Source organism: Sceloporus occidentalis, unplaced genomic scaffold, assembly GCF_023333645.1.
Source record: "Sceloporus occidentalis isolate IW3139 unplaced genomic scaffold, rSceOcc1.0.p SCAF_16, whole genome shotgun sequence".
NCBI lineage: Eukaryota > Metazoa > Chordata > Lepidosauria > Squamata > Phrynosomatidae > Sceloporus > Sceloporus occidentalis.
The window spans coordinates 15,645,154-15,658,242 of NW_028316996.1; the positions used below are offsets into that span (position 1 = coordinate 15,645,154).

At 38.8% G+C, this 13,089-nt stretch overlaps 1 protein-coding gene across 1 annotated transcript; it reads left to right on the forward strand.

The window, feature by feature from the left end:
• The first annotated feature begins 2,071 nt into the window (after positions 1-2,071).
• On the forward strand, positions 2,072-12,217 carry LOC149303083 (general transcription factor IIH subunit 2-like). Its single transcript, XM_089481828.1, has 15 exons — positions 2,072-2,127; positions 2,261-2,338; positions 3,784-3,820; positions 3,949-4,035; positions 4,313-4,363; positions 5,597-5,651; positions 5,967-6,072; positions 7,480-7,570; positions 7,864-7,951; positions 8,611-8,718; positions 9,375-9,438; positions 10,306-10,409; positions 11,016-11,118; positions 11,362-11,401; positions 12,098-12,217. The coding sequence occupies exons 1-15, from the start codon at positions 2,072-2,074 to the stop codon at positions 12,215-12,217; spliced, it is 1,188 nt and encodes a 395-aa protein (XP_089337954.1).
• The last annotated feature ends 872 nt before the right edge of the window (positions 12,218-13,089 follow it).

Consider the following 13,089-nt stretch of genomic DNA (forward strand, 5'->3'; position numbering starts at 1 on the left):
CCAAGGGGCGTAGTTTCTTTAAATGGATGAATTGTCTGAATGAGGGAGAGCATGAGTTAATGTGTGGATGAATTGTCTGAATGAGGGAGAGCATGAGTTAATGTGTTTGTGTGTATCATAGATGTATAATTGTGGAAGGGCAAATATGGCACTAGCAGGATGTTTGAGCCTTGGGGACCGAGATGGCACAGGCAGGGTGTATATGGGACAAAGATGGCAAATCGTATGTGTGTTATCTGGGTGGTGGCCAGGTTCTATGTGGGCAATGTGGACGCCAGGGCTTGCTTTGGGGTGTGCAACCTGTGATCTATGCCTGTAATTTAGGGGGTTTTAAATATACCTTTAATGATCTGTACCTGCAAAGCTGGGTTTCTGTGTTATTCTGTAGATCCATATCTGCTATGCTATGTTTCCATACATTATTTATGTATACCTGCAAATACAGGGTTTGTATGTCTTGTTCAGTTGATTAATACCTGCAATGCTGTTTCCATGTATTTATTTGATCTATACCTGCGATGCTACGTTTCATATATTATTATTGTATACCCGCAAATACAGGATTTGTATGTCTGATTCTGTTTATTTGATATATACCTTCAGTGCTGAGATCACAAGTGAATTGCAATTGATCTATACATGCAAAGCAGGGACTAATATTAATATATATCGGCAACTGGGGCTAATATTAATATATATGGGCAGCAGGGGCTAATATATATATCAGCAGCAGGATCTAATATTAGGCCCTGAAATCATTTAGTGCAAAAGTTAAGGTATTGTGTTGTTTAAAGGATTTCAAGGATTAGTCGTACTAAATTGTGGCTTCAGGCTTCCCATGTTGAATGATCAAGTATTGTATTGTCCAATAACAAAAGTATCATTCCATAGCACATTACTTTTGGCAATATATATATATATGTTTTTTCAGTGGTATGATTTAATGGTGGAAATTATTAATGCCCCCCCAGTTTGACTGTGGTATCTTGTGTGCCCCCCTATATACTATATACTGTTTCTAGAGTCGCCACTGTGTATGCGCACCGCACGTTTCTCTTACATACATTCCTATTGAGAAAGCAATGAGAAGAAATCCGTGGCCCGCATCTAGCTCTGAAGCGCCACTAGCCCCCTCTAGATGAGGGTGAGGGAACAGCTGCTCTGCTATTTACCTGCAGCTCAAAGGGGAAAGTACCGTTTATACAACAAGAGGGGAAACCACTCCGCGCATGGCCCACCTGGCGATATGGGTGCGTGTAATATATACCATATTTAGCCAAGGTCTTTGGTCATAGATACTGTCTATGGTGAAATAGTTTGACACTAAACGCGCAGATAATAAAAAATGAGGTAAAATTGCCCTTTAACTAAATCCACACTGTTGACACCACTTCCCCTTTTCAGCGCGTCACAGGGACGCTCGATACCAGAACGCAATACGACAGTGCGTAACGTGACGTCAGACGCAGAGAGGTCGGGACGCTGAAGCAGTAAGGTGCCGGGTAATACGGACGGTGTTACTACAGTTGCTCGCTGTAATAATGGGGACCGGGTCCGGCGTGTGCCGGGGAGGAGGAAGGGGGGATATTATTAACTCTAAATATTACCGCGAGGGAGAGGGTATAGGAGGCGCAGTACAATAACACGAGGGTGATGAGACTGTATAGAATATAGATCATATGGGGACAGGAAGGATGTATACAGCTATACATATACTGCCATACATCAACTGCACAAATACATGCTTTAAGTACAGAAATGCGTATACTGGCATATGCCATACACATACAAGCTTTTATGTTGTGGAATGCATTTTGCCAGCCATGCCCGACATCAGTTTCTTTGCTGGTGGGAGATGATTAGCAGAATTGTTTTAAGGAAAATACAGCCACCGTGTGAGCTGGGACCTCTCTCCACAACAGGTGTATCTGCAGGCCAGATCAGCCCTGTTCTTATGTCCTGTATATATAATATGAGAGGTAATGCGTATTAAGCTTTTTTTCTATTGTTTAAAATATTAGTTATATTAACATATTTGTTTTGGTGTTAGAGTCCTACTAAATATTAAAGCATGGATGAAGAACCAGAAAGAACCAAGCGCTGGGAAGGAGGCTATGAAAGAACATGGTATGCGTTAATATGTATCGTCTAAGTTTCATTTAAATGATGTATAAAGTTACAGGTATTTTATCAGTTGACGAGCACGCGTTGGAACCGTTCAAACCCTCTTTGTGCTGTTTTTTTGTTTGCGTGTTTATAGGGAGGTGCTAAAGGAGGACGAGTCTGGATCACTTAAATCCACAATAGATGAAATTCTTTTCAAAGACAAAAGGAAAAGGTATGGTTAACCAGTTGTAAGCAATAAAAAAATTGCAGACATGCACATATAATTAACAAAAAATTTTACTGTATTGCTGTGTTTTTGTTTAATGGCCCGTTAGGGTTTTTAAATGGACACTCAAACCATCGTAGGCTCTAATGCATATGATAGTATTCCTTTTAAATTTTACCGTGTGGTCCCCTTGTAAATGCATGTAGGTACTCTGCATTTCACTTCTTCTTCTGCCATCCAGCCCCTTAGCTGAACACATCTGCTGCCTGCGCCCATGTGGGATTGGTGAGACGCTCAATCCACATGTACAGAAAGCACTTCCATTGCTTACAGCTGGAGTATTTTCCTTCAGCTGATGCAGTGACGGAACTTAAATAGGCGTAAAGTCCTCCTGAATCTAACACGAGACCAAGGACTGATTAAAAGTCTATACATCAGGAAAAATTGAAGGAAGTTGAGGAAGGTATGTTCAAGTACTTACAAGCAGGGCCGGCCCGACAATGGAGCCAAGTGGGGCAACCGCTCCAGGCGGCACTTTTGAAGGGGCGGCACTTTGCCGCCCCAAGCCCTTTTTTTTTTTTTTAAAAAGCGAAAGAGAGAAAGGGGCGTCGAGTGGTTTTCGCTTACCAAGCTGTCAGTACCCGCTCGGCGCCCCTCTCTCTCTCCTCTGCGGCGAGTCTCCCTGTTCGGTCTCGGTGCCGGCTTGTAATGCTGAGTGCCGGAAGATTTCCGGCGCTCAGCATTACAAGCCGGCACCGAGACCGAACAGGGAGACTCGCCCCAGGACTGCTGAAAGGTAAGTACGGGGGGGGGGCAGGGACAGAGGGAGAGGAAGGGTAGATAAGGGGGGGGGCGGCATTTTAAAATTCGCCCCAGGCGGCATTTTGACTTGGGCCGACCCTGCTTACAAGGTACTTTAATACACAGTCTTCTATGGTGAGGCTGTGTGTGACACTGGAGTCCACTTTGAATTATACGTTTCTGCTTTGTTCTAGATGACATTATAGCCGGTAGGAAGTCCCCAATCACAATAAAACAGATATGTGCAGTTTAAGGAATGCACATGATCTATACTAAATTAAAACAAAGGAACACATGTTATATTGCTAGGGCATCCAACATGCGGCCTGCTGCCCAAATGCAGCTTGCGGGACATCAAAGTGTAGCCCGCTGAGGACTATGCGGATGTATATACACGGCTCGGTTTAAATTACTGCAGAGCCCGTCAGGAGTGGGGTGATGAAGATCACTCCTGACCGCTTGATGTCCCCCTCCCATAAGTGACAGCTGTCACAGAGTGAGAGGTTATCCAAGGTAAAGAAAAACATTTTATAGAGCCTCCAATTGTAAATACAGATACAAATGTAATTATTAATATTGTTACATTTTACCTTCCCTATTTAATATCAGCCTACGCACCTACATTTATTTTTTTTGCTTTATATTTCTAGAGTCTTCGAACACCGTGGCCAAGTTCGACTTGGAATGGTAAGAGTTAGCTAAAATGTTTATAATTTCTAACAGTGAAAATGATCTTGTGGTTGTATTCTTACATATAGTTTATAGTTGCGTGGGTTGGTTTTTAGTATTTTAATGCTGTATTATCATTTTTCCAGATGCGCCACCTTTATGTGGTTATTGATGGTTCTAGAACAATGGAAGACCAAGATCTGAAACCCAACAGGCTCACTTGTACATTAAAGGTAAGGATTGCACATTTTTCTTTACCATCTAGACATTTCAGATATTCTTTCAATTTAGCTTTGAGGCTCCAACAATTACATTGCTGATTATGTGTAAGTATCATAGTCTCTAAATTTTTACCCATTTGGAGTGTAGCATTTTTAAGCATAGTATAGTATTTCTCATTTTGTATAAATGTTCAATGCATGGGAGAGTATTTTACTGTTTTGATAGATGTGGCAGTATACATGTCTTTTAATGCAAAAAATCTGACACACTTTTAATATTTTTTTTTAGTTGATGGAATATTTTGTGGATGAATATTTTGATCAAAACCCTATAAGTCAGGTATGTGTTATGTCACCAATTCTATAATTCTCACAGATTATCCTTGGGGTTTGTTTGTGCTTTAAATGGAATGTATTAGGTTACCATAAGACTATTGATTTTATATATTGAATGAGGGTGGATTACTTATAAAGCAGACTGGGCATATTTGCCCTGTTTAGGTGCCACCAGAGGCAAAAGCTATCGCTCAGCTAATGTCTGGACGTTCTTTTTTCATCTCCAACCAGTTGGGTGCCTAAAGCATTAAATGCTTTATAGTTCAATGCATTTTCTGAGATGTATGGATGTATGAATGTACATTTTTTTTTATAGTGGGGTTGCAGGTTTCTCTTGAAAGGAGAGTCACACATCCCACACAACCCCTCCAAGGATGAAGGCATATTTAAAATACTTTATGTACTTTAATATGCATTTTATACTTGTAGGGTAATAAAATAAATTACTTTGCTGTAGGAGACGCTGCAGCACTAGAGTTTTCTCACCACTTTTGACTGTTTAAAGCAACCAGTTAGTGGCAGGAAAGCCATTGAAATCAGTGGGGGTGCTTTGCCTGCCTGTGGCAGCATCTCAGTAGACCCCCCAAAACTCTTGCTCAAGCTGGCTGGCAATAAGTATAATGTATAGTAATTGAATAATAAAGAAAACATTTTAAAGGCGACTCTCTTGCATTGAAGTTGGTTCATGTCCCGTTATGTTTATTTATTACTATTATTATTAATCTTTTATCTATTACAAGCTCCAAAAACTTACGCAGCACTGTACAATTCTAGCGGGGCAGTTAACACATACAAAGCAAATGTGCATTATTACATACAGACATATCAGGAGTTTAGAACCCCGACTCGGCTAAATGGTCAGATTGCCATCTCGCCTTATGATACTTACACAATGTTCCTGGCAGGAATGCTGGGTTTACGATCTAAATGGATTATAAATCCAAATTTAAATGAAATCTTACATTTTTCTTATTTCCACATACATAAATGATTCGTTTGTTTTTTCCCCTACTTTTTTGTATAAAATGTTTATCCACTAAAGCTGATCTATCAATTTCCCACTTTAGCTTATGTCACAAATTCAGAATTAGGGGGAAAAATGTTCATGTTCAGTCTAATGTTGTATTGCTTTACCCCAAATACAGACGGGCTTTTACTTGCTATAGTTGTGTGTCTTAGGGATCTACTGTTAGGAAAAGTGAATTGATATATAACTTAACTTTTTTTTTTTGTCTAGGTTGGCCTCATTGTTACAAGAAATAAGAGGGCAGAAAAGCTGACAGAACTTGCTGGTATGAAACATGTCAATTGAAATTGTCTTTAAATTTTGTTTAAGTGGACTTGTCACTAAAAAGGAAATTCCAAAAATGTTCTGTATTAATAGTGGAACATTTAAAACTGGGCTATATCTTAACATTTAAAGCTCAAACCGATTTAATAGAATATGCCAGAAGCCTAATTAGAACTGCAGGGTTCAGGGTCTCTATACCCTTTTCAGTTTATTTGGATCCCTATATTTGGCTGTTTAAAATCACTTTTTGTGAAATCCTGTGAGAAAGAGGAGCTCTTGTTTGTGCAGTTGCCAAATTTTCATTTTTCCCCCCTAGGTAATCCCAGACAGCATATAACTGCACTGAAGAAGGCTGTAGACATGACCTGTACCGGCGAGCCGTCCCTGTACAACTCCCTGAACCTGGCTTTACAGACTCTGAAGTTAGTGTCTCTAAATTCTGCAATAAATGTATTGCAATTATTTTTAGCACATTCCTCTGGTCAGTCTCATCACTCATTGAATTATATAGTATGTAGGCCCAGCTCAGCCCTTCTTGTTGAAGAAACTTACCGATGTTGGCCTTTCATAATGAAAAGTGAGGGGTTGGACCCACAATTCTCCTGCAAACTCTTGCTTTAGTGAATAAAACCCAGTGGTAGATATGCCATCGTTTCTAAACATTTTCCCAGCAAAACAATAGTATCTATTCTGTACATCTTCCAAATTTTCACTTATAAGGGTATCCATGTTGATTATTAAATTATAATGAATTGATCATGTAAACCCTAATTTGGTAAAGAATTGGAATGGTATAGAACAGTGATGGTGAATGTTTTTGGGCCCGAGTGCCCAATTCTCTGCATCAAACCCAAGTTGCAGACCTCAAAGTATCAACACTGCATATTAAACATACAAAGTTTTTTCGGTACACAACAGTGCATCAATCTGCCCATATGAATTATGTTTGTTTCTTAAGCATAGAAACATAGAATAGTGTTAGCAGATAACTATTTGGCCCATATATATGCCCAAGCAGAAAAACACATGAAAAGAGGGTCGGTTCGTGAAAAGGATTAGTATTTGCACTGAAATGATTTCGGTGTATAACAAAAATAAATGGAGTCACTCTCTCATTTCACTCATTTATTCACACAATCATTCGTTCTCTCACTCATTTACACCTTCATTAATGCATTTAAAAAAATCATTCAAGCAATTCAACCACACATTCATTCGCTCATTCATACACAATTCATTCATTCTTTCTGTCATTCACACAATTTATCCACACATGAATTCATACACTCATTTGTTCACACAATTCATCCACACATTAATCATTCTCTCACACATTCTCACTCTATTTTAATATTTTTACTACCCCCCCTTCTCACTATCTATCCCCCCCTTCATACTATCAAACCCCACCCCCCTTGTTCACTTACCCTGCTGAAGTGCTGCGATGGAGCGCAAAGCCTCTCTCTCTCGTTGCTGTGCCATGGTGTTCGCTGCTTATCATGAAATGTGGGCACCGCGTCCAAGATAGATGCCTCGTACTCCCACCGAGGAAGTCAGGGCAGCGCTGAGGAGGGTGGCGGCGGTGAACGGAGGAAACAGAAGGGCACCGAGTGGTTGCTGAAAACTTTTTCATGAGCGACCGCATGGCGCCCCTCTCTCTCCTTCCACACAAAGGCCGGCCCTTTCAGTTGGCTTTGTTGTGGCACGTGTGGCATAGGTTCGCCATTGCTGGTATAGGAGGTAGCCCACTTCTCATGGTTCATTTTCTCTTATGAAAATATAACTTTAGATTATTAAATAGTATGTTCTCTATTTTTTTTCTCATACAGACACATGCCTGGTCATACGAGTCGTGAAATCTTGGTGATTTTTAGTAGTCTGACTACATGCGACCCATGTAATATCTATGAAATCATAAAGGTAAATACTAATTCCCATTTTTTATGAATACATACCAATGTGGCTTATTTAATCAAATCAAGGACTGTATTGGTAGCAGTCCATGCATTTAGTGAACTTTTATATGGTGTGATTGAAAAATATATGTATGCATTATAAAAATTAACAATGTTTCAGTGTATATTTTTGTAGTTCCTATCTGCAAGGTTTAGATACAGATATCTAGATTAATTGTGATTTCTGGACTTATTGGGTACCTTATCTATAACATTTCTTTGTATTCTAACAAAACCTTTCCTTTGATTTCCCGTCAGTGCCTGAAAGCCAGCAAAATCAGAGTGTCTGTAATAGGCCTTTCTGCTGAAGTGCGAGTCTGTACTGTGCTGACCCGAGAGACTGGTGGTGAGCAATATTCTGTACTGCGCATTTTAAAAAAAATATATAAAAAAGGAATTAAAATATTTGTATGGCTTTTTAAGGGTTATGTCTTGAACATAAAGATCAGTCCTTGATGGTGGTTATGATACATTTATGTTTCCGAAGTGCTTTTTAACAAAGGATACCCTCACATGACCAAGAAGGGTCTGTCAAGAAGATACCGATTGTTCAATTTGTCCTCAAGTGAAAAGGACAAAAAAAACCGTCATGGTCCAGGATATTACTATAAACCTTTCGGTCATTTATAGAGTTAAGCTGCATTTTTCCTAAATCAGCAAAAAAAACCTGGCAATTTTATCTGAAAGCTGCACTTATAAACAAACTTTTTATTTTCTTTTTGCTACCGACTGTTGGTTATATTGTTTGTTTAGGCTGTACCGAACATAAATGTCAGTTTACTATCCTGAAGTTTTCTCCCATTACCCAATACTTAAATAAAACAATAATGTAACAAAATCATGCAGATCCTGAGAACAGGACCTATATACAGATAACATTGGTTACAAATACATGTTTATTTTAAAATCTGTAAATGCCAGAACTGAATGTAAGGTTCCAGAAAAGAGTCGTTAAGAGGTTATAATTGCCTTTTTTTTTTTTTTTTAATTAATTTTTTTAATAAGGTGTCTATCATGTGATTTTGGATGAAAGTCACTTCAAGGAACTCCTCATGTATCACGTGAGCCCTCCACCTGCAAGTAATGGCTCTGAGTGTTCACTCATCCGCATGGGTAAGCACACATTTTCTTCTTATCTTGTTTTAATTTGAGTAGAGAAGATGGGAGAGAATACACAGATTGTATGTATCAAATTGCACAAATAAGAGGCAAATATAATAGAGTATTTTAAAGTAAGCTTTCAGTTTGCATTGGCACATGATTTAGCAGTTGCATTCCCTCCGAACTTTTTTTTAAACCTGTTTTAAACCTTTTTCCCCAGAATACTTCCAGCAGAACCTCTTGGCCTAGTCACTTTTAAATTGATGGCATGTACTGACAGTAGTCTAGGGCAAAAAGGTCATGCAGTATCTCACTGATGCCTGGAAATAAAGTATGCTTTGAACAGTGCCTATACCAGCCATTTCATGAATAGTCGTGGCAGCATCAGCACTGTTATAGTGTGATCTCTGGCAGATGATCCGTAGAACACTTATAATCATGTCTCAATACATTATGACGTCACACCTATATATATATATATATATATATATATATATATATATATATATATATATATAGTCTAATTTCATTAACTGTTGTCATAGCAACTACTTGGATTAGCATGAAGCTAGGAATGGATCCAGTGTACAAGAATTTCAGAGTTCTCCCTTTGTCCACATTGTAAGGAAAAAATACTGTGTTTTTCAACTTGTTTCTTTCCACCTCAGGCTTTCCTCAGCATACGATGGGTTTTCTCTCAGACCAGGATGCAAAGCCTTCTTTTAGCATGGCGTATGTACATTTTTCCATGCTTACAAGGGTAACAAATATAAAATCTGTTTGTTAGACTTCTTTCTTTTGGTAATGCTTGTGAAGCTCTCCAGATTTTAAGTTGGATGGACTGTGTTCTTTTTTGCAACCAGGTATGTGATGTACCAGGTATGTCAAAAAAATGGCAATACTTGCAATGCACTGTGTGTTCTGACACTTTTCTATCAGAACCAGCATTAGCTTTTTCGGCAATTTTGGGCTAGAGTAGCTCATCTGTGGATTTTGACCATATCAGCCAGCCTTGCCCCGCCCCCCCCAATTTTCCTTCCTTGGACCACTTATGATAGGTATTGACCACTGCAGACCGTAAACACCCCACAATAGCTGCAGTTTGGGAGATGCTCTGACCCAGTCGTCTAGCCATCACAATTTGGCCCTTGTCAAAGTCACTCAGATCCTTACGCTTGCCCATTTTTCCTGCTTCTAAAACATCAACTTTGAGGATGAGATGTTCACTTCCTGCCTACTAAATCCCACCCATAATGTTATGGCTGGTTGGTGTATGTTTTGATGGGGGGTAAATTGAATTGGCCAGCTTCAAAGATGTCCCAAACAGGACATGGGTGCAGAATTAGCAGATTTGTGCTTATTGCAAAAAAAAAATGTAAACATTGGGTATTTCTGAACTCAGGACAAATGTTAGAATATATTTAGCGTTTTTCCATTTCGTTTTTGTAAATGAGTAAAGTTTTTAAATACATCAGGTGTTCAATTTTACAAAGTAGGTATCAACATATTTAGGTTGCAATGTCAGCAAGAAATGGCTGAAGTTTTTTGCAAACTGCAATTTATACATAGATTATTCTGTTCTTTGGTATGTTTTAACAGGCACCTGGATAATAATAGTGAGCCAGGCTTGACATTAGGAGGCTACTTCTGTCCACAGTGTAAAGCCAAGTACTCAGAACTTCCTGTGGAATGTAAAGTCTGTCGTAAGTGTATTTACTAATCCTGTTTATTGGATTACTTCTACTCATTCAAATTATTGCATAACAATTCAAGGTTGACTGCAATTTTAACCCCTTAATGACAAAGCCCGTAAGTGTACAACCCATTGTCCTTAAGGGGTTAATCTCAATCATCTGCAACGTCTGTTTATTAAAAGTGTCAGGCAAAAACCATACAAATAACAAAGGTAAGTGAAAGAAACAGGAAATTTGATGGCTGATAAGAACCATTTGTAGTTTTCCCATGTTTCCTAATGTAAAGACCCAGAGCTTAATCAGCCCTTGGTCTTGACTTAGATTCAGGATCATTTTCTGCCTATCCTGTCCATGTGTAAATGCCCTCGTTTCTGCTGGAAGGCAGTTCCATTTCAGTGATTTTTTTATTGTGCACGAGAGTACAGTACACCTTGCAACAAAGAACTATAAACTTTTACAATCCGCTGGTGTGCAAAATAAAAATGTAATTAAAATATGCTGAGTACTCTTGACCTTTAATGAACTACCAGTTTTGAATGCAAATGCTTGTTACAAACATATAACTTGTAGTCCAGTGGTGTTATACTGATCCAAAGCAATGCCCTCTTGTCCTAGGTCTTACACTGGTGTCTGCACCTCATCTAGCAAGATCCTATCACCACCTCTTCCCATTAGATGCTTTTAAGGAAATTTGCCTGGAAGAGTATGAAGGAGAGAGGTAACACATTATATTATATTTTGTAGTTTCAAAAATTATTGGGCGCTTATACATACATAGTGCTAATGAAGTTGATTTGGATACAACTATGTTAAGAACTGATGGCTGCATTAGCTGATCGCCTAAATATGTATTTTGTATTATATAGTAGATTTATATAATGAGCGTGTGAACTATGACTAATGTTGAAATGTCTGTTTAATGTAACAATTATATCAACATATGTTTCATTGCAATTATTAGGCAGTGTCGCGGTTGTGATGGCGAACTCAAAGATCAGAAAGTAAGTATCGTGTATCAAATAGCCAGGCAGAGAGTGGATTCAGATACTGCCTTTACATGACATCTGATATGATGCAGTTGCACAGGCCTCCTATACACTGGAATGTAAATGGTGATGGTGCCGTCTCTACAGTAAAAGTCTCTTTGCTCTTAAAGGGATACTCCAACCTTCATATACACTTTAATGCACATAGATGAGAGGTCCCTTTAAATTTTCATGGCGGCCCCCTTGCTAATGCATGGGAGATTTTGCAGAGATATGCATTTGCCCCTCCCTGCGATTTTCTATGCAGGAGATGTGTTTGACTGAACACATCTCCTGACATTCTTAATGAAAGTCAGCTCCAGTGCTCACACAGCAAACGGTGAAGCCCCCATTGCATTTCAATGCAAGCACTTTGGTGTCACTGAGTGGCTGCTTCAATCAGATAAGTGGCGAGAATTTGTTGTGGGGGTGGGGGAGCTGCAGCTTTCAGGTAAGCATTTTTTATTTTTTTATTTAAAGAATGCGTATTAAAATACTAATGGACTCCTGTTATTCCACATGTTGCATGATAAATTGATTCCATGTTACCAAGGTTAAAATCATAAGGAATGATGGCTACCTTCTTTAATTGTCACTTTCTTAACTGTATCATGAGTTTGTATTCACATATACTGACCGCAGTAACATTTATGCTTTTCTTTGTTAATATAGGTTTACATTTGCACCGTTTGCCAGAGTGTTTTCTGTGTGGAGTGTGACCTGTTTATCCACGATTCCCTGCATTGCTGTCCTGGTTGTATCCATGCCCAGCCCAGCCCTGTCGTATCATGACCCTATTCTACAGCCTCTACCAGTGTGATAATACCTGACAATGTCCAACTTCACTAATGCTTCTGACTGGCTGGTCTACAGGAAAGCAGAAGAACAGTGTTTTTTCTTGTTTATAATCTAATTTATTTAGATTAAATGTTAGAAATATGACAGGTCTTTGTTTTCTAGAACATTGCAAAAAATATATTCTACTATCTCTTAAACACTACATGTAAAGACCATCTGCTTGATGAATGGTCCCTGTAGTATTTAACCCTCTGAGAAGGTCCCATTGAGTATAAAGAGCTGTGTATATTATATTGCACTCGGTTAAGAAGGCTCGCTAGGATTGAATAATAGTGTCAACGTTTTTAAGTAGTTTCATATGACACTTAAGGAATGTACTCTGCAAATAGTGGATTTACAGTTCCCATGGAATTATTGTGTTTACCTCTGAAACATGGACTTACGTTTTGTCTGCTTTATTTTGTATGAGCCGTAACGCTGATCTAGAACTTATAAGGGGCAGGAGAATGTTCAGTTTTGTACTTAAGGTGGAAATTTATAAATATACTTTTTAGTGGAACTAGTATGGTTTTCTACCTCTTTATGAATCATTCTCATGCAGCCTTGTAAGCATTAAACAAATACTTTTTTATGCTGTGTTTTACTTGTATGTATACTGTGGCTTTTTATTAACTAAAAAAAAAAAATCTGAAAAAAGTACTGAACAGATATGGTACAGCATAACTCCCATTACTACTGTATTCACTGAGCCAGACATTGATGTGGTAGCCATCTGCCCCTAAAACAGCCTGCCTGTGCCACCTCTGGCCCTGAATCAGCCGTCCTGTGTCTCCTTTGCCCTTGAAACAGCCTGCCTGTCCCACCTC